Source organism: Camellia sinensis, chromosome 4 (genome assembly GCF_055761805.1).
Source record: "Camellia sinensis isolate YWXY chromosome 4, ASM5576180v1, whole genome shotgun sequence".
NCBI lineage: Eukaryota > Viridiplantae > Streptophyta > Magnoliopsida > Ericales > Theaceae > Camellia > Camellia sinensis.
Genome location: NC_138964.1, coordinates 77,302,231 through 77,329,475, shown reverse-complemented (window position 1 = coordinate 77,329,475; position 27,245 = coordinate 77,302,231). Strand labels below are relative to the sequence as shown.

At 36.2% G+C, this 27,245-nt stretch overlaps 1 protein-coding gene across 2 annotated transcripts in view; it reads right to left on the bottom strand.

Moving 5' to 3' along the window:
* LOC114269618 (SH3 domain-containing protein) overlaps window positions 1-26,110 on the bottom strand; it is a 73,614-nt gene extending 47,504 nt beyond the window's left edge. Inside the window, exons 1-8 of one of the 2 annotated variants that reach the window (XM_028210978.2) lie at window positions 25,799-26,110; window positions 25,614-25,726; window positions 25,216-25,470; window positions 24,730-24,789; window positions 24,527-24,619; window positions 19,369-19,597; window positions 15,061-15,167; window positions 2,670-2,732 (exon numbers count right to left, since the gene is read on the bottom strand). In XM_028210978.2, the coding sequence (XP_028066779.2) occupies window positions 2,670-2,732; window positions 15,061-15,167; window positions 19,369-19,597; window positions 24,527-24,619; window positions 24,730-24,789; window positions 25,216-25,470; window positions 25,614-25,619 (813 nt within the window). In that variant the 5' untranslated portion in view covers window positions 25,620-25,726; window positions 25,799-26,110. The remainder of the gene's footprint in view (window positions 1-2,669; window positions 2,733-15,060; window positions 15,168-19,368; window positions 19,598-24,526; window positions 24,620-24,729; window positions 24,790-25,215; window positions 25,471-25,613; window positions 25,727-25,798) is intronic. The other variant, XM_028210979.2, reaches the window with a different exon arrangement.
* Window positions 26,111-27,245: the final 1,135 nt, after the last annotated feature.

The following is a 27,245-nucleotide window of genomic DNA, read 5'->3' as shown; positions in this document are numbered from 1 at the left end:
TATAATATGGTGGGCGTTAGAGAAGAAAGGGGTGACAAAAGGCTACATTGACGTGATTAGGGACATGTATGAAGGGGTGGTGACCACTATTAGATCGCCAGCTGGAGAAACAAATGAATTTCCTATCACTGTAGGGTTACACCAAGGATCTACCTTAAATCCTTATCTTTTTGCTTTAGTTATGGACGAGTTGACGATAAATATTCAGGATGACGTGCCATGGTGTATGCTTTTTGCAGACGATATTGTGTTAGTGGATGAGACTAGAGAAGGAGTTAACACAAAGTTGGAGATTTGGAGAAAAGCTCTTGAATCTAAAGGATTTCGGATAAGCAGAACTAAGACAGAGTACATGGAGTGTAAATTTAGTAATAGTAACAATGAAAGCAGAGGAGAAGTGAAGATTGAGAACCAAGAACTGCCTAAGAGTGAACATTTTCGTTATTTAGGGTCGATTATCACAACAGCGGGAGAGATTGATGCAGATGTGGCCCATAGGATTAAGGCGGGATGGTGTAAGTGGAGAAGTGCGTCTGGGGTATTGTGCGATAAACGAATACCCACTAGACTAAAAGGTAAGTTTTATAGAACGGCTATTAGACCAGCTATATTGTATGGGACGGAGTGTTGGGCAACCAAGAAACAACATGTAGATAAGATGAGTGTGGCTGGTAAGACTAGACAGGACAGGATTAGGAATGAGTGTATTCGGGAATGGGTAGGAGTAACACCGATAGAAGATAAGTTGAGAGAGAATCGTTTGAGATGGTTTGGTCATATTCAACGGAGACCAACAGAGGCAGTAGTGAAAAGATGTGATGCTGTAACGGTAGATGGAAGTGTTAGGGGACGGGGTAGGCCTAGATTAACGTTGACTAGTGTTATAAATAGAGATATGAATCTATTTAATTTGACTAATGAAATGGCCTTTGATAGGGCCGCGTGGAGAAGAAGGATTCATGTAGCCGACCCCATTTGATAGGACTTAAGGCTTGGTATGGTATGGTATGTGTTAAAATGTGAATAAATATTAGATATTGATGTCAACTACAAATTGTCTTTGTTAAGTATAATTAAATATTACGTAAATAGAAAGTACTAGAATAAGTTTTGAGTTGTTTTTCTTTTGTTTATTTGAGATTTTGTATATTTGAGAAGTTCTATCTCAGTTGGGAGCTAGTTTCTTACTTGGGAGCGCAAAATTGACATTACTTCTTATACTTGTGTAGGTTCATAATCCTGTGGATCATCCTCAATTGCAAGAGCAATTGATGAGTAGTATTATCTCAAAGGTAAGTTCAAATTCTATTTTGGTAATCAAATCATATTTTCAAATAGATTGAAATGCTTCGTTATGAATGGATATCCTATATTCATGTATGAAATATATAAAGATGGCATCCCCGGATTAGTCCTACCTATTTTTTTGGGGGGGGGGGGGGGGGGGGGGGTTGTTGCGATAGATTGAGATCTCTTTTGCCATCTACGGGTGAGTTTGTTTAATCGATACCCGGGTCAGTTATTCCTTGGTTTTGTTCTTGTGGATGTACATCATCATGTTATTGGAAAAGATTTTTCTTTCGATAAGATATGTTTTGAATTGGTTAAAACTTTGTTTAGATGTGCTTTTGAATTGAAGAAATCGTTGGTATCCATTCATTTTATCACTTTGTTATAATACTATTCATTGGGCTAGGACACCCCCCCTCCCTTATACGTATGTAGGTGAAGAAAAACAAGTTTGATGGAGATCTTTGTTTTGCTTAAGCTTCACACACAAGTAATACAGTAGTCAAGTTATGTTTTGAAATTATAGAAGTTTTACAGATACTTAGCTTTTGAAAAGAGAATAGGTACTTTTGTAATATTTTGTGGCCTTCATAGGGTAATGTGCATTTTGTAATGCTATAAAGAGTTACCATTTGTAAAGTATCAAAAGTTTCGTAGATACGTAACTTTGTGATGTTCTGAAGAATTAAATGAATGAGGTTGAATATTTCATTTCATGTTCTTATGCACTTGCTCTGAATGGGATTGCAATGGTCCATAGAAATGCTACTGCTAATTTTGGCCCAATTATTATTCAAGCTTATTTATAGGTTAGAAGTTAGGCCTTTGGTAGTCAAGGACTATTGGCCGGTCATCACTAGGGTCGTGACAACATTAGTAGGAAATGAGTAAAACAAAAAAATATGCTAACATAACCTTTGCTCTACATCTCTTTCTAAGATTCCTAACTGTTTGGTTTATCATATTGACTAGTAGGCATATGGTATCTCCTATCTATGCCTGCCATCACTAGGTTTCTATTCCTTAGGTTCATTACTAATAAAGAACATCAGAGGCACATCATCCAAATTTGAGGAACATATCTACAATGAGCAGCTCTGACGTGACAGAGGCCCATACCTTTTGTGTAGGCTCAACAATATCCAAAAAAGTTCATATTTCCATCATCATAAAAAGTCAGCCTAGTAGGTGACACTCACACATCTCATCAAATGGATGAGTTGGATTTTAAGCTATCTCAAATTTCTATGAAGATGTAAAATCAACAGATAGGGGGAATCTTCAATGATAAAACTGTGACAATTCACATGAATATATTTGGTATTTAAGAGAATAGTGTCAAAACACAACAGTGGACAATTGTAATGCAATAATATTACCTCCTTATCACCACCTTTGGCCCCAAACATGCCTTTCTTCCGTTTCTGAGGAGCATCAGCGACCTGCAAAACAAAATACACAAGTTGTAAACACAAGGCATCAAAGCATTTTTGTGGTAGCTCAACTACTATGGTTCTTTATTGAAAACAAAACAGTTTCTTTCTTCAGAAATAAAAATGTTAGATTTACATATGAAAGAAGAAGAAGTATGAGAGAGAAAAGAAAAAACGAGAGAACGGCTGATGTTATATTAACAATAGAATCAATTAGGGTTCTCCCCTCTTACACATGTATTTATAATATAAGATTAAAGACTAAAATGACATAGCTACACTAACACTAAACAAAAAAAGAAAAGAATAAGAAAATGTGATGATCATTTTACTCTTTGCTGCAGTCTGGAATACATGAAACAAAATTATCACCAAATACCATCCCCATGACCCGCCTTAAGGGATAAAAAAAAAAGGGAAAAAAAAAAAATTTTAAAAAAAAAGAAAACCGAAAACCGATAACCAAAAAGAGAGAGGATTTGAGAAACATATTTCCATGGAGTTTGATAGTTACCCCAAATAACCACAAGAGAAGCCATGTTGTTAACTTGAACTCCGTAATTTACTCTTAATGACAAAATGCCATAGGGAATCACACTCAATGAAATATCCATAACCACTTTCAGAGAAGAGCAATGTTCCTTATCACAATGTTTTCCATGGCAAGACCCCCTTTATCTTTAGGTAGAAAAACCACTCCCAATTCACCAAATGAGTCCTTTCTCCCTTCATCCATGTCGTCCCACAAGAAATACCTCATCATTTTCTCAATTTTAATTGCTACCCCAATTGGAACCTTTAAAAAAAAGGATAATAAATATTACACAAAACTGACTGCACTAAAATATACCCCCCCTCCAACAACCATTAAGCAATCTTTTCCAATATTAGAGCCCAAAAAGACTCCGCCCTAATATTATTCCCTAAAGGTAGCCCCGAGTAATTGAAAGAAAAATGCACAATGAACACCCTAAAATTCCCACCAATCATTGTAATTAACCTGGCCTAAAATTAATATCATTTTGACCTTAAGACCTAAAACCATCTCAAAAATTCTCAAAACCACTAAGCAAAATTAACTACCTTCTATTCCTCCCCAAAAGAAAAGAAGATGGTATCATCAGCAAACTATAAATGAGACAGCGAGACGCAAGACCTCCCTATTACATGTCATCAACAAGACTAACCTACTTAGCTCTATTGACCACCCTGCCCAAAACATAGACGACCAAGATAAAGAGAAAAAAGAACAAGTCACCTTGCCTAGGACCCCTGGAGCCCTTATAGATTTTTCCAGCCTTACCATTAACAATAGTAAGAAAATAAATAAATAAATAAATAAAACCCTTCAATCCATCATCTTCATCAATTGCCAAATCCCCTTCTTTGCATCGCAAAATTCAAGAAACTCCAATCCACATGATCACAAGGTTTCTCAAAATCCACTTTAAAAATTGAACTCTACTTCTTACACTCACTGTATTCTTCAATTGCCTCATTTGCAACTAGAACAAGCGTCCAAAATCTAATGACCTTCCCCAAACATTCCATGCTCTCCTCATTTGACCCTCTATATTCTTCAACTGCCTCATTTACAACTAGAATAAACATCTAAAATCTGACAACCTTCCCCAAACGTTTCATGTGCTAAAGAGATAGTATCATCCTGAATTGCCCAGCCTTTTCGACAAAAATTTCCCAAAATTTTATACAATGATGAATCTGGACTAATTGACCTAAAGTGGCTAACCTTGATAGAATTCCATTTTTAGGTATCAAACAAATGAAAGACACGCTGGTACAAGCATTCTCAAATAACTCCATAAAAACTCAAACTAAATAAGCTTTAGAAACATTCCGACAATCTTGAAAACACCCATAGTGTATCCATCAAGACCTAGTGATTTTATCCCTCTCACAGTCACATACAGCCTTTCTAATTGGCGTTACTAGAACTAGTATGGTCGTTATGTTTAGCACCATAAGAGAGAGTTAGAGTTGGTTGGATCTTCATCCTATAAATAGGTGGTTAGGCCCCTCTAATATTCAATTTATGATATTTTGATATTTAATACTTCAAAACTTGAGAGCTCTTGTACCCATTTTGGGATTTTCACTCTAATGAAATCTCTTTCTTGAATTGGTTCCATCATCTTGGTATTAGAGCTTTGGTTGAGCCCTAATTCTGGTTATTAAACCCAGAATTCCTTTCAATCCCCTAATGAAATTTGGAGATTACAGTTGAGTTACAACAATTGGAGGATCATTTGGTACCTTCAACTGAAGTGTTTCTCTTTCATGAACTGATTAAAGCCTTCGCGTAGTTGTCCTGTTATTGGTCGAAGTCGCAAATCAAGCTTCCGTCTGAACGTTAACCTGCGACTTGCTCACTGCTCTTGTGTTCGTAGATTGACTTCGTAGATCAAATCTCAACCTCAATTTGGCCTTGCAATTTGATTTCGCAAATCAAAATCAGACCTAGGTTTGATCTTGTGAATCAAAATTAGACCTGGGTGGGACTTGCGATTCCAATTCGTGGCTTGTTCGACCATCGCGACTTAGTCAAGGCGAAACTCAGGCTCCCAACTTGTTGATTTCTTCGTAACTCTGGGTTCAAATCCTCTACGCAAACCATATTCTCAAAAGTGCAATCTCCTTCTGATTTGCGAAGACTTAAACAGATTCTCAGAAGTGTGATTTCCTTCTGAAATGCTAGCTAGATCTAGTGCAGAGGCGGAGTACACGACTATGGCCCAAGGTATATGTGAACTCTTGTGGCTCCAATCCTTACGAGGGGATATCGGAATATGTTGTGGTAAACCCATAACATTATATTGTGACAATAAGGCTACCATTAGTATTACTCACAATCCAATTCAACATGATAGAACCAAACATATTGAAACTAACAGATACTTCATCAAGGAGAAGCTAAATAAGGGCTTGATTTGTATGCCGTTCATGAGGTCAGAAGATCAGTTGGCCAATGTGTTCATGAAAGGTCTTAGAAGTATGGTTTTTCACCCCATTTGTTGCAAGTTAGGCATAAAAGACATCTTTGCACCAACGTGAAGGGGTGTGCTGTGTGTTATGGTTTATTAAAGTTCAAGGGGTAATTATGTAATCTGAATCTTACTAATATAAATAAAAGAGCTAAAGAGCATAACCCTAATTTTCATAAGGGTTTCTCACATTAGCTGTAGAATGCTTATTCTTCTCTCTTCCTTATTTCTACTGTAAATTTGTCAAATAGAAACATTCCTTTCTCACCAAGGGGAAAAGAGATGAATTGACTCATTTCCCTCAACCATTTATTAGTTTCGTCAAGAATCCCACTCACAAGCACTTGTACTCATACATAACCCACATCGTTTTGTGACCATTGGACTCCCCCTTTGTAGTTTAAATCTCATGTAAATCTGTATTTATTTTGATAAGAGGATGTGATTCCCTGTGAGATTCTCTAAAGGCAAACAAGGTAATGACCCTTTCTCATTGGAACCAAATCTTCAAGGATGACAAGGGACAGGAAGAAAAATATCAGAAGAAAAATAAGGCAAAACCTGAGCACAGCCATAACCCCTATTAAGATGATCCAATAAACATGATACATACCTCGGAAACGAAGAGGAATTTGTAGCACTAGGCTAAATAGAATCACATACCTTATAACATTGTTCAGGATTAGAAATCCTTTCACAATCCCCATCTTCATAGCAGAAAGGTTTGGAAGAGAGTCATTGATTCCTTTGTTTCATATTCAAACAAAGACTTCAAGTTGAAATCTTGATCACCAAAATCTTCCTGCTCATTCTCAACATCAACCACCACATCAAAATATGAAGAAGGTTCCTCACTAAAACTGTAACAAACCAAGGCTTTCAAAACCCACCAAGATTCAATCAAAACCCTCCTCCACCAAAGCCAAGCTTCTTTCAACGACTAAGATGAAAGATGATCCACTCCTGGCTCTATTTCTCTCAATAATATCTAACTATCCCTCCTCTTGACACTTCATAAGATGAAGAGCTTCTGTTCAATCTTCCCATGGTCCACTACTCCCTCTATTTCTCTCAGTAATATCTAATCATCCCTCCTCTCGACTCTTCATCGATCTATAAGATGAAGAGCTTTGGTTCAATTTTGCTGTCTCGATCTCTATTCATGTAGAGCCTCATGTCTCTACAGGAATGAACCATGCAATTCGAGTCAAGAGCAACAAAGGAGTGGAGCTTTGACGCCTTTGTGCATCATGTGGTGTCTTTGGACAGAATGAAACCGGATGTCACCAAGCACTTGCCCGATGGTGAGCAGTACACGGACCTGTATCCCTACTCACCTGGTCCATGCACATCACTCTCTCCAAGAGGTTGGCCGCCTATCCTAGATCTTCCCTCACACTATATTTTGAATTAGGGGCTTTTGGGATTTATTGAAGTACTGGGCCTGGGCGCAGAAGGAATAGTCCCACCGCCTTGACATTTTGAATGAGGGGCCTTTGGTTACACAGGAAGACTACTCTATGCTTATGGCTCCTCCTTCTATAGAGGAAGCGGAAAGGCCAGGTGAGCAGAGAAGAGAGGAAACCCTCGAGGGGGAGGGTAGGATTTAGACATGCCTATACATAAAATTAAGCTAAATTTTATACATTCCTTTCCATTTATGGTTAAAGGAAGAGTTTTGTGAGTCTTCGTTCTTGTTATTAGATTTTATATAAGAGTTGCATTTCAGGGAATGCCTTTAGTTGTGTGACCCTTGTGCTCTTGGCCTTTTTGGTTTTTGTACAGGGAAGTCCTGTTAATATATCTTATACTCATCAAAAAATAAAAATAAAGCTATGAATTGATTTCCTTAATAGAGGACAGCCAAATACAATGTTTGCGTTTTACACAATTGTTCTTTGTTTTTTCTAAAAATAATCTCTAATATACTTGTATAACTGTGTGGTCTAGAAAACTAAATATGTGACAAAAAAAGTCAATAAAAATTTGTATAAAAACAAATTGAGTTTACAATACAGTTTAGTGATACAATACAGTTAAGATGACCTAAGCTTTAGAAAAATCTACCATCAAATTTATTTATGATTTCTTCAAACCTTTGCAGTTTGCACATAATCCACATACACTGAACTGCATGTTTGAGATGCTTGATCTTTGCATCATGATCTTAGATTTTCACACTACTGTTGGCATTATGATATAAAACTTAGATTTTCACTCTCCTACAACCTTTGATATGGAAAAGTGATCTGCAATGGCTTTTGTGGCCTGATTTGAACAAATTTATGTACCTGGTGGTTGGTATATGGGGTTTTAAGGATCTTCCACGAGCACATTAAAATGACAAGGTTACGAGGTCTTAACTAAACAAGGAGAACATCAGTTGACTTGGTGACTGTTATGAGTTCTGTAACTTTTTACAGATATTGGGCTTCTCAGGAAAAAGATGGAATGAACTACACTTTTCAATGGGGTTCATTAGACCTAAAACAAAGGTTGTTTAGAAATGGTTATGGACTGAAGGCTTCAAAGGTGTAGAGGATAGAAAAGAAGAAGAAAAATCCAAGTATCATGCCTAAACTCATCATACAATCTCGAAAAAAAAAAAAAAAAGTTCAAAAAAACTTCTAAAACATAGTCTCCATTGAATTGAAAAATTGCACACGCCTACACGGCGGATATATAGACTGTAACCAATTCTACCCAATTAGAACTTGAACCAACTATTTGGAAGCCAAGAAGCTTCTACTAATAAAACCCATTTAAACCTCCCAAAAACCCATACTGGAGGACCCCAAAACCTGATTGTCCCATGCTACAATCAATGTGTGAGGGACCCCTGCAGCCCAAGAAAGTTAGAACTTGCGAAAATTACCCTTGATCCCAACCTAAAAAGAAAAAGAGCATATACAACTTTACAACAGCTAAGCTAACACAAAATAGTTAGTATAAAGTCAATGACACTGTTAGAATAGTTTTACGAATTACCCTTGATCCCGTCCTAAAAAGAAAAAGAGCATATACAACTTTACAACAGCTAAGCTAACACGGAATAGTTAGAATAAAGTCAATGACACTAGAATAGTTTTACGTTCCTGTGTTATTATTTTCTTAAGTTGAGGGTACTACGATCAGATTGTAATGTTAGATTTTATATAAATATATTTGTTGGTGTAAAGTACGTTACGAACTCAAAACCATTTAGGCACAGTATCTTTTTCTCTTCTGGCCTCTTTCTCTCTTTCTTCCTCTCTAACCCTAACCCTAACCCTAAATTCCTCCATTTTTCCATTCTAACTTGGTATCAAAGCAACCCATTCTACACTAGCAAGTTTTCTACAGATTCTGGAGATTGACTCGAGGTGACAGAGACGTGTTGACGTCATCATCCGTACAATGATGTTAGCGTTGCATCAGCGCTGTACGGACGGGAATCTCACCACAAGCTCGAAATTCTCTCCTGAGTGTGATGATATTTTTGTGGAATTTTTGGATCACCCCTGATGAGAGTTTTCTATTTTGAATGTTTTTCGAATTTCTTGCTCTAAATCTTAGAATCTATGATTGGGCTTGTCTTTTGTTGTTTCTCCTTGTTGGAATCCAACCTATAGGAGTTGAAAATACCCTAGCAAGGGGTCTTTGATCTTTTGTTGGTATTGAGATTTTTTGGTCTAATTCATGCCTCAATTTTGTTCGGCAGTCCTGGGCTCTTATTTTTTAGTTGTTTTCTTGCCTTTCTTGATTGCTATGGGTGTTGGTTGTTGTGTTTGCTGGTAGTTTGTTGGTTCAATGTTCCTTTGTTGTGTGACTTGCATAAGTGTCATGGCTGAGCCTGAGGCTGAGGCAAAACCACCTGTGGCTGTGATTAAGGATGATGAGATGCCTAAATCTATTACTACCAAGAAATTGAATGGTTTGAACTATATGGCTTGGGCTCACGCAGTTCAAATTTTTTTATGTGACAAGAAGTTACGTTTTCTTACTGAGCTACCTCCTACTACTGATAATCCAACTTATAATGATTGGTGTAGTGAGGATATGTGTGTTATGGGGTGGATATGGCATAGCTTACACTCTCATGTGACTACTACTGTGGAATTTTAGGTGACACCGCTAAGCAAATTTGGGACTCTCTTGCTAAGTTATTATCGAATCAGAGTAATGTCTCTCGAGTCTATGAGTTATATGAGTAGATTTTTGCTAATCGCCGGTCTAGCTAGTCCCTTCCCGATTATTATAGTGGTCTTAAGAACTTATGGGATCAGTTATCGCAGCATAGACCCTTCACTATTGATTTGGCCAAACAGAAGCAACATTGGGAATAGTTTATGCTGGCCTCTTTACTCTCGAGCTTAGATTTTGATTTACAAGGGTTCAAGGATCAAATTCTCGCTAGTGAGGCTTTACCTTCTAGTGCTAATGCCTATTCTCGACTATTGCATTCTTCATTGGGATAGGTCCAACCCACCTCCGGTTCCTTTTCCTTATTCTCTTCTGCATTAATCTCTTGCAGTAGTGACCGTGGGCCTAGTCGAGGGAGTTTTCATGGGCTTATTCTCTGGCTCCCGGGGTTCTCATGGAGGTAGTTCTCATGGTGGTGGTTCTCATGGTGGTCATGGACTTGGTTCTATGTCTCGTGGTGATTGGGAGTGTACTCATTGTGGTTCCTTCAGCTATATTGAACCTTGGTGTTGGAAGAAGTATGGCAAACTTGATCATGTACATCAGGTTATGGATGTTCCATCCTCTCAATCGACCTTGTTTTATCACGAGGCACTCACTACTCAGGTTAGTGAGCTTACAGCCCTAGTCCATTCTCCCCGGCCTAGTATAAATGCATCCTCTACAGCTACTACGGCTACTTTAACATTGCATGTGTAGCTAAGTCCACCCAACCTTGGCTCATATACTCTGGTGCCAATTCCCACATCTCTAGTAATTCCTCTCTTTTTGATACTCTTAGGCCTGTTACCCATAGTATTATACTCGTTGATAGGTCTTCTCGACCTGTCAGTGGTTAAGGTCCTCTTCACCTCACTCCATCTCTCTTCTTACCTTCTGGTCTCTATGTTCCTAATTTTTCATTTAATTTGCCTTCTGTTAGTCAATTGACTAAAGCTCTCTACTGTTCTATAACCTTTTCTCCCACTTCATGTCTAATTTGTTTTCAATCATTTCTAAATTTTATAATGAAATCATTACTCAATTTGGAAAACGTAATAAGATATTTCAGTCTGATAATGCCTTAGAATATGTGCAATTTGTTGTGAATACTTTTTTGATACTCATGGTATTATTCATCAGACTAGTTGTGCTCATAAGTCCCCTAAAATGGTGTTGTTGAGCGGAAACACCGCCATTTGTTAAACGTTGCTCGCACATTGTTGATTAACATGGACATTCCTAATTAGTTTTAGGGTAGTGTTGTGCTTACCGCTTGCTCTCTTATTAACCGCATGCCCGCCGTCATGTTACAAAACCAGTCTCCCTACTCTCATAAAGGATACCAATGTTATCACCCTTAGTCTCGTAGGTACTTTGTCAGTGTTGATGTCACCTTTTTTGAATCCACTCAATTTTTTTCTTTGTTTGGGCAACAGTTGTCCGTTGATCTTCTATCTTGTCGTGAGGAGGAGCCATCCTCTTCCACACCTACTCTTTTGGTGCTTTGTGTCCTCTCCTCTATCTCAACTCCCACTAGTATAGACCCTAACCCCAATTTAGATCCTGTTTTGTTACCTCCGTCTCCTCTGCAGGTTTATCAGCGGTCCCAAACTCGTCGCATTGTTTCTTATGGCCCGGCCAATTCATCTACTTTGTAGGAGGCTCCTGCATCTCCTGTTCCTTCTACTGATGTGGCCTCTGCTGATCTTCCTATTGCTGTCCGCAAAGGTAAACGTACTTACACCTAACATCCTATTGCCCATTTTGTTTCTTATGATTGTCTTTCTCCTAGATTTCACTCCTTTGCTTGTAGCTTGTCTGGTATTTTCCATTCCCTGTTCTTACCAATAAACTTTGTCTATCTCTGGTTAGAAGCATGCTATGGATGAGGAAATTAGTGCTCTTCATCAGAATCAAACTTGGGAACTTACCGCTTAGCCTTCCGGAAAACCTATTGTTAGTTGACGTTGGATTTATACTATCAAGTACCTACTGTTGAGCGCCTTAAGGCTCGCCTGGTGGCCAAAGGCTACACCCAAACCTATGGTGTTAATTGCCTGGAGACCTTCTCCCCTATGACTCGTCTTAACTCTGTTCAGATCCTCATCTCGATTGCCGTCAGTCAATCTTGGCCTTTATATCAACTTGATTATATCAACTTGATATTAAGAATGCCTTCCTTTATGGCAATCTCCAAGAAGAGGTCTACATGGATCAGCCCCCTGGCTATGTTGTTCCCAGTCATGAGAATCTAGTTTGTCGCTTGCGGAAGGCCTTATATGGTCTTAAGCAGTCCTCTTGTGCATGGTTTGATCACTTCAATGTTGTTGTGCTTGCATATGGGTTTCATCGTTCTACTTCTGATCACTTTGTCTTTGTTCGCCACTCATCTATTGGAATTATCCTTACTGTCTATGTAGATGGCATTATCATTTCTAGCAGTGACTCTACTGGTATTGTTGATTTAAAACGGTATTTAGGTCAGCAATTTCACACCAAGGACTTGAGTCATCTTCCGTATTTTTTTGGGATTGAGGTTGCTCGATCATCTTGGGGCTTGTTTCTCTCGCAACGGAAGTATGTTCTTGATCTTCTCATTAAGACTAGCCTCTTAGGCACTCACCCTAGTGATACTCCCATAGACCTATGTGATAAACTTGATGGTGAAATTGGAGACTTGTTTTCTAATATTGGTCGGTATTGTCGGTTAGTTGGGAAGTTAATATATCTCAATATCACTCGTCCGGATATTACCTATGTCGTGGGTGTGGTCAGTCAATTTGTGCATGCTCCTCGCCAACCTCATTTCGATGTTGTGTGTCATATCTTGCAATACTAGAAAAGTGCCTTGGGTCAGGATTTGCTCTATCATCCGTCTTCCTTGTTATCTGTCACTAGCTTCAATGATGTTGATTAGGCTGGCAGTAAGACTAATCGACATTCTACCTCGGGCTATTGTACCTTCATTGGTGGTAATCTTGCTACTTGGCGTAACAAGAAACAGACCATTGTTGCTCGTTTTAGTGCCAAGGCCGAGTACCATACCATGGCTCATACCGCCTTTGAGATGTTATGGCTTCACTCTCTTCTACAAGATTTTGGTATTTATGTTCCCACTCCTATAAGTATGTATTGTGATAATCAAGTTGCCATCTTCATTGCCAATAATCCCGTGTTTCATGAGCAAACATATCGAGGTTAATTGTCATTTTATTTGAGATCTCTTACTTGTGACTCCTTACGTTCGTTCTGAAGATCAATTGAGTGATATTCTCACCAAACCTTTGGCTAGGTCTACCTTTCACCACTTATCTTTCAAGATGGGCATGTTTGATCTCTATGCTCCAGCTTGAGGGGAAATGTTATAATAGTTTTAGGTTCTTATGTTATTATTTGGGTAAGTTGAGGATTCTATGGTCAGATTGTAATGTTAGGTTTTACATAAATATATTTGCTGGTGTAGAGTACATTAAGAACTCAAAACCATTTAGTCCCAATATCTTCCTCTCTAACCCTAACCCTAACCCTAACCTTAAATTCCTTCATTTTTCCATTCGAACTGACACAATGTTTCAAGTGACTCCCTGCCTTGACTTGAGCAATTTCCAATTTTGCCACTTCTTTAAATTCACTTCTTTCTTGCTCTTATGGCCTGCATCACATTGGTCCTCATGTGGAGACAAGGATTTGGTGCTAAAAAATGGAAAAAGTTTTCCTTGATGACAACTCAATTTAGCACAATCAAGAATCCAAGAACTATGACCAAAGGTGGAATCAATGACCATTCAAATAAAGGCTGAAAACTTGCAAAAAGCTAGTTGTTTAGGGATCTGTAATTTCCACCAATATAGCCCAATCAACAAGCTATGAGGGCACAAAGACAAGCCCTACAAAGAGAAATAAAATTTGAAACTTCATCTAAACCCATGCCCAAAGGAGATAAAAAATGTAAAACAATTAAACAAAAATCAACCTTATTCTAGACTCAAATAAAATTATGGAATACTATTTCATGGCTAACCTTTTGATAAGCAAACAAAGACCAAAACAAAATTAAAAGAAGAAACTATGACTCCTAAAACATAATAAGATGACTTAAAGCAAATCGAAGTCTTCATTTTTCCCCAACCACAAACAATCATCCTTTTTGTACCAAACATAACTGCAGACCATGACCACATCATATGACAATTACCACAATTACAATTCAGTCCTTGTTCTACGTTTCGAAAGTCTTGCTGAACCAGCTGCTGTCCAACTAGAATCTAATAGATTCCAGTTTCTTGGTCAAGCTTAGCTGTTCTATAGTAATAAATGAGTTGAAGTAGAAGCCACATAAAAGAATTTATACTTGGGTACCACATAAAAGCAATTTCCGAGTATAACTTCCAGTTATATCACCCTAATGAGAAAGCTTTTCAACCAACTAATGGGCCATGCTAAGGACAGTCATATGGGATGTGATTAAGATGAAGATAATGCCAAAATAGTTAGAATCCCAAGGGAATTCCACATATTCTCAAACAATTTTAATATTTCTATATACTTTTCACACAATTTTATAAACATTTTAAATGTAGATTGACATCAATGACCATCCACTGAGTGGTCATTAGTATTTTCCTATCATATTAATCTAATAAAACAGATATTTGTCCACTCACTCTAAAACCATATACCGTTGAGAAAGGTATTGTGACAAATAATTAATATTACAAAAATTTAGCAAATGTATAGGTATTGTGACAAATAATTAATATTACAAAAATTTAGCGAATGTATACTACAAATTAGCCATCCATCAGACTCCTTAAATAATGGCCTAAACTAAGATTATCCCCACAGAACCCTCCACCTTTAACTATTTTCTCCAAATACACAATCAAAGAATGAAGAGTTCAAAAACTGATGCATAACAAGTCAAAAGGCCTCATTCGGGAACAGGATATTTTAGTAACTTTTTGGCTTTTTACAAAAAGATGTGCAGAAAAGTAAAGAGAGTAATAATGTAACAGCTTATAATAACTTTTGGCTTTTTGGCTTAAATAGGTACTCCCCAAACGAGGCCAATTGGTCACATTATATTCATCAAATGGCTTGGACTCGCATAAGTCTCAAAGTACACGACTGGTTACTGCTAATGAAATTACAAAATTTGGTGCAAGACAAACCTTCTCAAGAATGCCAAACACAATTTCGTACAATCTGGAAAAGATTTCAGAGTTGCTTGAAGGAGCATATGTAAGAGCTTTCAGTGCTTGTAGCCTTCGTGCATGGACTTCAAAACAAAAACAAAGATAAGTGAACATCATACTCAACAGCTTTAATAAGACACCATACACTGCAGACCAACATGAAATGTCAATGTAGCAATGAAAATATAATGCAAGGCGGAAAACTAGATTTTTCTCCCCTTTTTAACTAATTCTCATCATGCAAGTATGCAAAAACATATCCACATTTCTTTTTAAAGATTGTGTTTCCATCATGCCGTAGAAATGCATTTTTTAAAGATATGAATCACTAGTGCAAGTGCAAAAAATGCCTGAAAACACAATTTCAAAGAAAATATCAATCATCCTAACTGTCCTTTGCATCAAGGGATTCAGAGTTCCAACATCCAGTTGTTCAGAAATAAGGAAAACATAGCTGGTTAGACAAATGGTTTTATCATGTTGAAGCGGATTCCAAGTTCTTGAATCAGCTTTCCTTTTTCATGTAAGATCATAAGTTCATATCTAGGGTCACTTATAGGACCAAAATCCAACAGAGGAAAGTCAAGGCGTCTCTCTGCATTCAATTTCTTTAGCAAATATGATTTGTATCAAGGTGCACACACTCCAACTTTGCAACTAAGAGTCTCATCATCCCCATGTAAATTCAACACACAACGATTCTTGAAAAAAGTAATAGATGTCAATGCCAATTCCTTTTCCATTCGGAGAAAACCTTGACAGTAAGAAGTGAAAGATATAAGGAAAGACCAAAACGTCTTTCAACAAAAGACAGCAATGGAATCAGGTGGGAAATAAGATGGCCTGCATGAGTGGAACTTGATTGAGCAAACCTAGGAACCTCCATAGCTAATAAGCACCAATGCGGACAAGCAACACAAACACAGACACACTGACATGTCCATTTTCAAAACAAAAAATAAAAAAAAATCTAAGACACGCACAAAATATATATTTGTTATGTCATATATATGAATATTTTAGTGAGATATAATAAAAAAATACAATATAACACTACTTAATAAAGTTTAAAAGATGAGGGATTCATATAAATCTATATGGTTTTACTTTTATCATTGGATTGTTCAAACGTACAACGTATTTCAAGTGTGTCCAAGCAATAGACATGTACGTCTCTCAAGTATCCAAATTGTGTCTAGGTCTAAAACTATTAAAAAAAATAGTTTAATATGACACAATTGGATGTGCATCCAACACAAGTCGAGAAGTGCCCGATGAGTGTCGGTCTCGAACACAGACACACCTTCTTAAAAGTGTTTGTGCTCCTTATTTTCGCACAATTTTACACGTTTATATCGGATTTTATTTTATTTTTTTAATTAGCAAAAAATAAATATATTAACAAAAGTAAACCCATGTAGAATCAAAGGGGAAAAGAAGTCCGCCAAACAAAAATAAAAGAAATTACAGAAAACACAAACAACAACAAACAGCTCTCCAATCCCTAGAAATAAAAAATAAAGGAATCCCCTTTAAAAGAATGAGATATTGATGCCAAAAAGAAACCAAATAACAATTTTCTTTTTTCTTTTTTTCCTTTTTTGACTGGAATTGAGGTGTTTGGATCGAAGTCCAACTAATCCCCAAGGATGCACAAGCCCTCGACGAGAAGTTTCCCGCAAATATATCATGGTTAATTCAAGAGTTTTTCCTTTAGTCCAATGGCCCCAAGGAATCGTTAGCACGTAAGAGCTTTCAATATCTAAACTTTGAAGGGAACACATCCCTAAGACCCAAGGCCTTACCACCAAGCTAACCCCTTGGAGTCAACCAAATAACAAATTATATCTCAAATACCCCCAAATTAATGTAGAACAATGTCGGAAAAGACAGAAGAACACAAAATTGGCCACAACCTAAATCTCTCAATATTATTATCACCAAAAACTGAATAATACAAAGTAAAGCCTAATATTTATGGGCACTAAATCCTAATTAATTAGAAAACTAGAACCTAACATTATTTGAGAACATAGTCAAACATGTTTAAAATATTTATTTAAATCCTAGCTAAATAATAATAATAATAATAATAATAATAATAATAATAATCTACCATTTACATTTATTGGACCAAAAAGCCTTTGGTCCACACAATGGGCCCACGGCCTTCACCCTAGGCTTCCAAAGCTAATAGTGGGGGTATTTAACCAACTAAAGGTTGCGCCATCAATTCTCCTTCGCTAAAAATAACTAGACTCCAGAGATTGAGGAACACATCAAAAAATCCCATCTAAAGAAAAAACAAGTCGAATCAACAAGGAAGTTTTCTTCAATTGAATGGCCCTTGAATCGGCGGCATAAATAAGAGTGCATTTCATTGAGCTGTCAATAAAAGAATTAAGTGTTAGCACATCCAACGTGTACGTCGTCACGATAGCAAATCCATGTAAGGCCTACAAGAATATGGCAGAGCTTAAAAGGCAGAATGTCACACATTATCATCTCTTCAAACTTGCCATTGTTGAATGTCACAAGGCACTATTTGTCAACCTTAAGATTGGTATTTATTTAAGTGGCTTGTTTATGCCAAATTATTTATAATCCCAATACACTTTTCACAAATCCCAAAACACTTGCACACATTTCAATACAATTTTTACACATTTTTTCAAGACTATAGCATTTTCTTTTATTTAAATCCTAGCTAAATAATAATAAGGCCTCGTTTGGCAAGTGCCTTTTTTAGCCAAAAAGTCAAAAAGTTACTAAAAAAGTCAAAAAGCCAACAACCTATACTAAAAAGTCAAAGATTCCCTTTTCTCTCTACTTTTTGCACATTTTTTTGTAAAAAGCCAAAAATTCATCCCAAACATGCTAGTTTTTTTTACATCATATTTTAGCCAAAAAGTCAAAAAGTTACTCAAAAAGGCATGTTCCCAAACGAGGCCTAATAATAACCTACCAATTACATTTATTAGACCAAAAGCCTTCAATCCACCACAGGCTTCATCGTGGGTTTCTAAAGAGGATAATATGGCCTCCAGCCAATTAAGGGTTGTGCCATCACTAAGTCTTCACATTTATCTTCAAAATCTCTAGGTCTATAAAATATTTTAAAACTAATAATAATAACCAACCAATTACATTTATTGGATCAAAAGCCATTTGTCTACGCAATGGACCAACAGGCTTCACCTGGGCTTCCAAAGAAGATAACGGGCCTCCAACCAATTATGGGTTGCACCATCACTAAGTCTTCACATTTGTCTTCAAAACTCTAGGTTATACATTACATCAATGTTAGGCTTGTTGAATCACTTTACAAGTAGTAGCATGTTCACAAGTATATGTTCAAAGGAAAATCAATATTAAAACACTAACAACATCAAAACTTTGTACGGCCAGGCTGATAAAAAAATGTATTTGAGCTGCAAACATTTTAAGCAAGGATAGAAAGGATCTTCAGACTTTTGCTTCACAATAGTACAGAACATGACAATTCTAACCTTTGCCATAAGTGAGAATTATTGGAAACAGGTCATAAGAAATTTGGTCCTCAAATTCCTCATAGTTGAACCAGATAGAAACCACCTTCTTCACCAAGTTTCACACTTTTTTGACAAGGTTTTAAATTTTTTTTCTCATTAACCAGGTCGCTTACTGTAACAGGAAATTTCCAGCATTATTGACTATGCTTAGAAAATACACAATAAATAGAAATGATGTAAAAATTGTATGAAATCCGTGTCAAAAAAAAGTACACATTTACTTATAATTTCAAAATGTTGAGTAAAAGAATTTGAGTGAAATACATTCTCAAAGTAAAGGTGACAATATAGGATATTATTTGATAAATCACCAATTTATAAAAATCAAAAATACAGGAAGCACGTATCCATCCATGAAGCACACATTACAATACGAACAAAACAAATTGAATTTAGACAGCCAACAGAATAATAAATCCTGGACCCCAGCCCAGTGTCTGTCATTAAAATTCATAATTTTTAACAAGTTTAGTGCTAAGAACATTTTAGAAGGGTCATTTGACATTAGATAGCATATATTAAAGCACATTCTCAGAATCTCAAGAGTCTTATGTGTAATTTTTAAAAGTATTTGTCTTAAATTGCATTCAGTGATTCCTACTTCCATAGAGAACATTCCACCGAGTATGTAAACAAGAAGAAAAGCAGTTAGAAAATAAGAAAATATAGAAAACAATAGTAAAGCAGCTGAGAATAAGATTTAAATCACAAAGAACATAGGAAATCACTTTACATTCAACATCATCATTGGAGGCCTCTGAACTAAGCCGATCTACTATTCGAGGTACAACATCTGCACGAGTCACCCCTCCAACAGCATCAATGTCAGCTAAAGCATCCCAGTTTGGCGTAGGAATCCCACCGCCAGAACTTAAACCTTGCGAACCAGAATCTGATAAAATTCTGGCCAAGTAATAGTAGACATACCGTAGGACGGTTCTATCCTCACACTGCTGTCCAAGCTGCAGAGTAAAGAGAATAATCAAACTCACATGACTTTATATTACCGCAGAATACTATATTGTAAGATTAGACACCTCAGTCTCTCCATTACAGTAACACCCAAGACATTCATTGCTTGACATTAGTACTTATGCATTCAATCATCTTTGATTTCTTTGTTTCGCATTGCATTAATATTTGTGATATTTATTTTTTAGTAAGGAACTTAGTGGGTATATACAATAGATAGAAGACTTACAGAGTTTATGAATTAGAAAAGAGAACTTAGAAACTAGAGTAAACTTTGAAGAGAAACTTAAGTGCAGAGACTTTGGCAAATACTAGAGAGTTAGGGGATGACTTTGAACTCAAAATTCAGAATGCCTGGATGTCTAAAATCTTAGTTGAGGAGCTTAATAATCAAGGTCTAAATTTAAGCGAGATTAGCAAACGAGATAATTAAACTAATGATGATTAGAGATTAACTTTGATTAATTAAGCTAATAAAGGAAATTAGGAAAAAGGTGGGACAAGCAAGCACATAGGTGAAGTACACATATAGCTCAACCAAACACCTCTCAATGATAAACACAATTCCTTGAGAGACAAGTGTCTCTTCTAACCAAACAAGCCTTAAGTCCCATCAAATGGGGTTGGCAAGATGAATTCTTATTCTCCACTCGACTCTATCAAAGGCCATTTGGTTAGTCAAAATAAAAAAATTCATATCTCTATTTACTACACTAGCCCATGTCAATCTAAGTCTACCCCTTCCCCTAACACTTCCCTCTACCATAACTGTATCGTATCTCTTCACTACTATCTTTGTTGGCCTCCGTTGTATATGACCAAACTATCTCAATCTATTCTCTCAATTTATCTTCTATCGGTGCTACTCCTACCCATTCACGAATATACTCATTCCTAACTTTTTCTTTTCTAGTCTTGTCACACATTCACCTTCACATCCTCATCTCAGCAACACTCATCTTATCTGCATGTTGTTTCTTAGTTACCCAACATTTCGTCCCATATAACATCGCTAGTGTAATAGTCGTTCTATAAAACTTACATTTTAATCTAGTGGGTACTCGTTTATCGCATAATATCCAAACGCACTCCTCCACTTAAGTCACCCTTTCTTAATTCTATAGACCACATCTGCTTCAATCTACCCCAAACAAGTGTCTCTTCTCTAAAAAAAAAAAATGAAATAGAATAAAGATAGAGATAAGAAACTCTGAAAATTTGTAAGATGAGAGATGAGATAGAAGAGAAATAGAATAGAGATAGAGATAACAAACTCTGAAAATTTGTAACATGAGAGATGAGATAGAAGAGAAATAGAATAGCGATAGAGATAAGAAACTCTGAAAATTTGTAAGAAGAGAGATGAGATAGAAGAGAAGAGGAGGAGAAGAAGTAGAGGAGAAAGAAGCAGGAGTTATTTCAATAATACTGTTTTGTTGTTGTTCTAAAAATAAATAAATAAAAAAGGAAGAAGAATGAGAAGAAGAAGAAGAAGAAGAAGCCATAGGATGAGCTTCAATCCCTAGCCAAAAGTCAAGCAAAAATCATCAAGAGGTAAGAAATTTCACCCTTTTTCACATGATGATTATATCAACCAACAAGAAAATGATGTAAGTCAAGTTTCTAGAAAGATTAGATGGAAAAAATAGAAAGGAAATTGAATAGGAGATCGGGTAGAGATGAATTCATTGGAATTAACTTTTTGAATGATTGAATCCAAAACTTTTGTGCACAAGACTTGTATCATGTATTTCATATTACTTTTATGCAATTAGTAGAGCAAAATTTCATGTTTTGAAGCCTGGAATTGAAGAAAGACTTGTATCATGTATTTCATATTATTTTTATGCAATTAGTACAGCAAAATTTCATGTTTAGGAAACAGTTGAAAACCAAGTTTAGGATTCAAACCAGCCAAGGCAAAACTGCCTGGGGCAGGACTCTCCGCACATGTGGCCCACCTTCCTGCACGTGCGGCCCATATGACAATTGCCTGATTTTGCCTCTTTTCATATTTTTGACTTACCAAGCCTCATTCGCATGATTGAAACTTGAAATAAACCTAAATTACATCTATATGTTGACCTAAAAGTGTGTAGTTAAAGAAGAAGGGTTTAACTTGGGCCAACTAATTTAAATTGAACTCAAACAGAATGGCATTGTATCACTTTACATCGTATTTCATTTGTACTTGCATTTGCATTTGTCTACGTCAGAATTTCTCGAAGTATCCGCTCTTTACAAAAGCCATTGTGAATACTCTAACTGCAAAGTTATGTTTAAAAGTTTACTTTGAAATTAAAAATGTATCATACTTTGAATAGCTTTGTTCCCAAAATGAATAAATATCCTATATTCTTTGTATCGATGCATGTAAATGGCATCCACAGACTAGTCCTAGTCATTAGGGGACCCCAAGCATGCCAATGACCGTCATTTGAGATCTCCTTTGCCATGTGCGAGTGGGTTTGTCTAATCGGTATCCAGGCTGATTTTCTTTTGTTCTATTCTATGTAGCACGGACACGCAAATTTTCAAAAAACGGAGGACACAACACACCGGGAACACGTTCAATATATATAATTTTATTTATTTATTATATTATATGTCTAAAATTGAAAAAAAAAAATCATTGGAAGATAATTAAACATGCAAAATAACACTAAAAATTAATAAAAACATACAACAAATTAATTTTTTCCAACAAATAAAAATAATTAGTGCTATGTATGTCCAAGTTAAGCAAATAAGAATACCCAAAAAAAAAAATAGAAAAAATAGAAAGAGGGGAAAAAAGAGAGTATGAGGTACGAATTAAAAAAAAGTACGGTTTTTGTTATTAAAAAAAAGGTACTTTAATACAAAAATATCTTTAATTAGAGACTATAAAAAGAAAAAGAAAAAGAAGAAAGCAAAACACACAGAGACGATGCAAAGAGAGAGAGACGAACTGCGAAACATAGGGAGAGAGTGACGAACTGCGAGAGAGAGAGAGAGAGAGAGAGAGAGAGAGAGAGAGATGACCTTTGAAGGCCATCGAATTGAAGAAAAAAGAAGTAAAGAAGAAGAAAAGAAGGAGAACAAAGGACATACGTCGAAACCCAAGATCGATCGACTGGTTCTCCACCCTCTTGAGGTTCAAGTTTTTCTTCACCCTATGTTCTCTTCTCTCTCTTCTCTTTCTCTTTCTCTTTGTCAACGTTAAGGTTTAGTTTAGGAAAGCAAAATTTTGTATTTTTACACATTTTACCCCATTTACAAGTTTTGAAATTACATTTTGTACCCTGTAAGTGTCCAAAATGTGTCCCTGCGTGTCCCAAACATGTCCAACTGCAAAAAAAAATAAAAAATAAAAATGGGGGAGACCTTCCATAGAGTGTTTGACACGTGTCTACCGCATATCCGACACGTGTCCATGTCTGACACGTGTCTAACACTCATATGCTCCCTTTAGAGAGGTGTCTATGCGTCATAAGTTCTATTTTGTTGGATATATATTGCTATATGTATGGAAATGCTATGCTTTGAAATGGAATGACTTGGAATCTACTTAATTTGATTTATTGATCTACGCTTTGTACACTCATCAATATTCATTCATAACTACTTTACTGTAATATTATTCAGTGGGCTATGGCTAACCCCTCTCCCCTATATGTATGTAGGTGAAGAACTGGAACAGCAAGTATAAGAGAGAGCTTATTTCAAGAAGTTTTTGTATCGAGTAATAGTTAATGAAGAGTCTTGTGTAGTTTTTGTACTCTTGTAAATTCACCTAGTTGGGTTGTAGCAGATAGACTTTTTTTTGTAAATATTAGCTTGTAATGACTGCACTTTCCATTTTGTAACTTATGTACACGACGTAAAATTTCAAGAAATAATGAAATTTTTGCATGTTTCATTTCATCCATACTTATGCACTGCTCTGAATGGGCTTAATTAATAAAAAAATGAAAAGCTTCTGCTTAATGAACCCCAATATATCATAAGTCTATTATTTGTTTTTTCTAGTTAGGCCTATGTGGTCAAAGACTACTGGTCCGTTACCATACTATCCTATTTGGGACAGGATAGGGTCATGACAAATAAATCATTAAGATATGTTTTTTTGTCTTACCATGATAAGTTTTTTTGTGTGGTGTGTGGCACATGGAAAGATCCTTCCTAAGTAAATGTACATTAATTGGTGTTGTTGATGGAGAACATGTGGATCATCTTCTTATCCACTATCATGTAGCTTGGGAGCTTTAGGCTTTGCTCCACCTTTTGTATGAGAATGGGTTTTCCTTGGAGTGTAGGGGATCTTCTTTACTCTTAGAGTGCTGCCCGTGTGGGAAGAGGAGGAGGAAAGCATGGTGTTTGGTCCCCATGGCATTGTGGCGGATGGATAGAGTGGGGAAAAGGAATAGAAGAACCTTTAAATGGAAAAAAAGAGCCTATGTTAAAGATTAAGAGTAGATTATTATCTTTTTGTATATTAGATTTTTAGGGAGCGGTAAGCACTTTCTTGAATCAATTTTCGGATTTTGTATATAATTTTGATGTATAGTTTAAAATAGGGGTTCTCTTGTATATGGGTTACACCCCATTGGTACCTCTTTTAATCCAATGTGAACACAACAGCTAAAATACAAAGACAGCAGATATACAACACTTGAAGAATTTTCGACAACCATACAAATATGCTCTTTCCAGGAAAATTATTATTTTTTTAAATATGATTAAAATATACATATGAATGCATTGGAACAGCCATGTACATTCAATCTCATACACATACATTAAGTGTTATAGAATATTTTATTGAGGCATCTTACAAGTGGAAGCTGAGGTCAATCTAATTCAAGAGAAGATTAAAACAAAGGGTTCCAATTGTACAAGGCATAGAAAGAAGAAAATAAACAATAAATAATTCATACCATGAGAAGAGAAGGTGCTAATGAAGGGTCAACTGAATTGTACACAGCAAGTTTGGGAAACACATGATGCACTAACTGCTTCTGGGAACTTTTCTACACATGAATACACAGAAGGGGAAAAAAAAAAAAAAAACATTATACTTTTTCAAATGAAAACAGGGGAAAAGAAGGTAAATAAAAACCAAAGGCACAATAATGCATACTTGATCGGATGTAGCAGCTAGTTCGTGAATACTCCTTGCAAGTTGTGCATAAGAAACCGGCTGCAAAATTTCAACCCAACACCAAATCATGTTGTAACAGAAATCATAAATATTTAGAGCAAAAACTTATGTAACAGCATAATACAAAATATCATGGAACTTGAGTGGCCAATGGCCATTCTTCAAGAAAGCCAAATGCTCTATTTGGTTGATTAGAAGAGAAAATTCATATTTTAAGCAAGCATAATCTTTGGCATCCATATGGTGACCTCAATACATGTTAAGGCATGGAGTTGTACCTTTTCCCTTACCTTGAAAATTTTCAATTTATTTTTAATTTTTGTTGCCTAGTTAAGACCCTTTTGACTACTGAGGTGACTAATAAAAGCTCAAAACAAGTTGTGGAGTTGAGAAAATCAGATACATATTAGTTACATAGATAAAGAAATTAGATAGAGCGAAAAAGAGAGAGATTGATGTTAGTACCTTTTTCTTTTGTTTCTGGGGCATGATGTTAGTTCGGACGGGATTCAACGCAGCTTTGGCAGCAGAAATGGTATCGCTCTGGATCTGCATTAGGGTCCCTCTCTTCGACTTCCGTTCGGTCTGTGCCGCCGGTTTCCCCATACCAGAGGACGGCGGCATTGTGACGGAAGACGAAGACGGTGGAGGAGGAGGAGGCGCCGTCATCGACGAGGGGTCTGAAGTTATCAGATCCATCAGCGTCGTCCCAGAAGAGTCCTACACAAAGGCAATTCAAAGAAAAAAAAAACTCTTTTTCAATCTCATTTCTTCATTGATAATGTTGGACTTCAAATATTTCCAGGAAAATTGGTTTAAAAAAGAAAAGAAAAAGGAGATCTGTGATCGCAATAAAGAATTACCGCCATAGATAGGTTTGCTGAGATATCAAATTCCCTCCGTATATTGAAAGGTAGGTGAGAAATCAAAATCTAACCCACAGCATACTTGAAGTTCTCAATTGAGTTGAGATCCCCTGTAGTGCAATTTGTCACCAAACAAAAACCAAAAGAAAAAGAAAAACAACAGCAGAGCACAGAACCTTCACCTCCCGATCTGCGAATCCAGGTGGGGAGGTCGCCGGAGGTGGAGGTGGAGGTGGATGGAGAGGTCGCCGGATCGGGGGTGGTAGCGGATTCAGAGATTGGGGGAGGAACTCTGTACTCTTTCTCTTTCTCTTTCTCTCGCTTTCTACAAATTTCACTGTAATCTAATTTCAATCAGTATATACCTCTTTTTCAAGTTGATCGTTTCGCGAGGAGGGGGCCTGGGGAGGTCGGTGTAGCGGTGCTGGTGCTGGTGCTGGTGCTGGTGCTGGTGGATTCGCAGATTGGGGGAGGTCTTTGTGCACTGTTTTGTTATTTAATTATTTGGGCAAATTTAAAAAATAAATAATAATAATAATAATAATAAATAAACAAGATTACAAATGAAACCCTATGAAAATAAACAAATGAAACCTTATGAAACCTTATGAAAATAAATGAAACCCTATGAAAATAAATAAATAAACAAATCCTATGAAAATAAATAAATAAATACAAATGAAACCCTATGAATTTATTTTTATCAATTTAAACACTTAGATTTCAAATTGATTTCAATCTCAATCCATCGTCCATTTCTGTTAAATACACCAAATGGAATTACAATTTTCTCTATTTAATCTCTTTGCATCCTCTATCTCATTACACTACTAAAAAATATATAATTCCCATTACACTCCTAATATATTATCAAAATTAACCTTAAATTAACTATTTCATCTCTTTACACCAATAATTTGGGCAACACGGTGCTAAACAATTTACATTATTCCGGTGTTATGCTGTTGGAAAAAATAGATCCCTCTAGCATTTTGTTGATATACATTTGCAGATACACTTTCTTCCAAACAATGATTTTTTAATTTGTAGTGGGCTTGTTCGGTAATATAACGCTAATTAATTTGAATTACTCTAGTGTCATGTTACTAGACAATATTTTTTTTCCAGCATTATCTTGCTTTCCAATTAGATAATAACAAAAAATTAATTTGGGTCACTTGTAAAGTGCATGTTCAGTGATATATTATTATACAAAAGGGATTACTCTAGTATCATTTTACCAAACTACAATAGAGCTATCTAGGCCCCGGTCACTGTACATTGAAAATTTTACTTTTTCCTTGAAGCATTCATAAAAAAATTTCATAAATCAAACACGCATCCATAAAATCATACATAAAAGGTATTCATAAAAATATCAAAAGTACAAATATCCATAAAGTATTCATAAAATCTGTCATTGTTTGCATTCATCAATTAAACATGTTAGCACAATTTGTCTTGATAATTTGTAGGTAATTTTACTCCCTTAATAGAAATAGATATTCATACTTTTTATAACCTGTCAACCTCAATCGTTCCCCCTGATCTTCATGATGTCTCTATAGTAACCACTTCTTTTGCAAGCAAGTGCAAGTCTTGGTTTTCTGTCATTGCCTCCCGCACCTG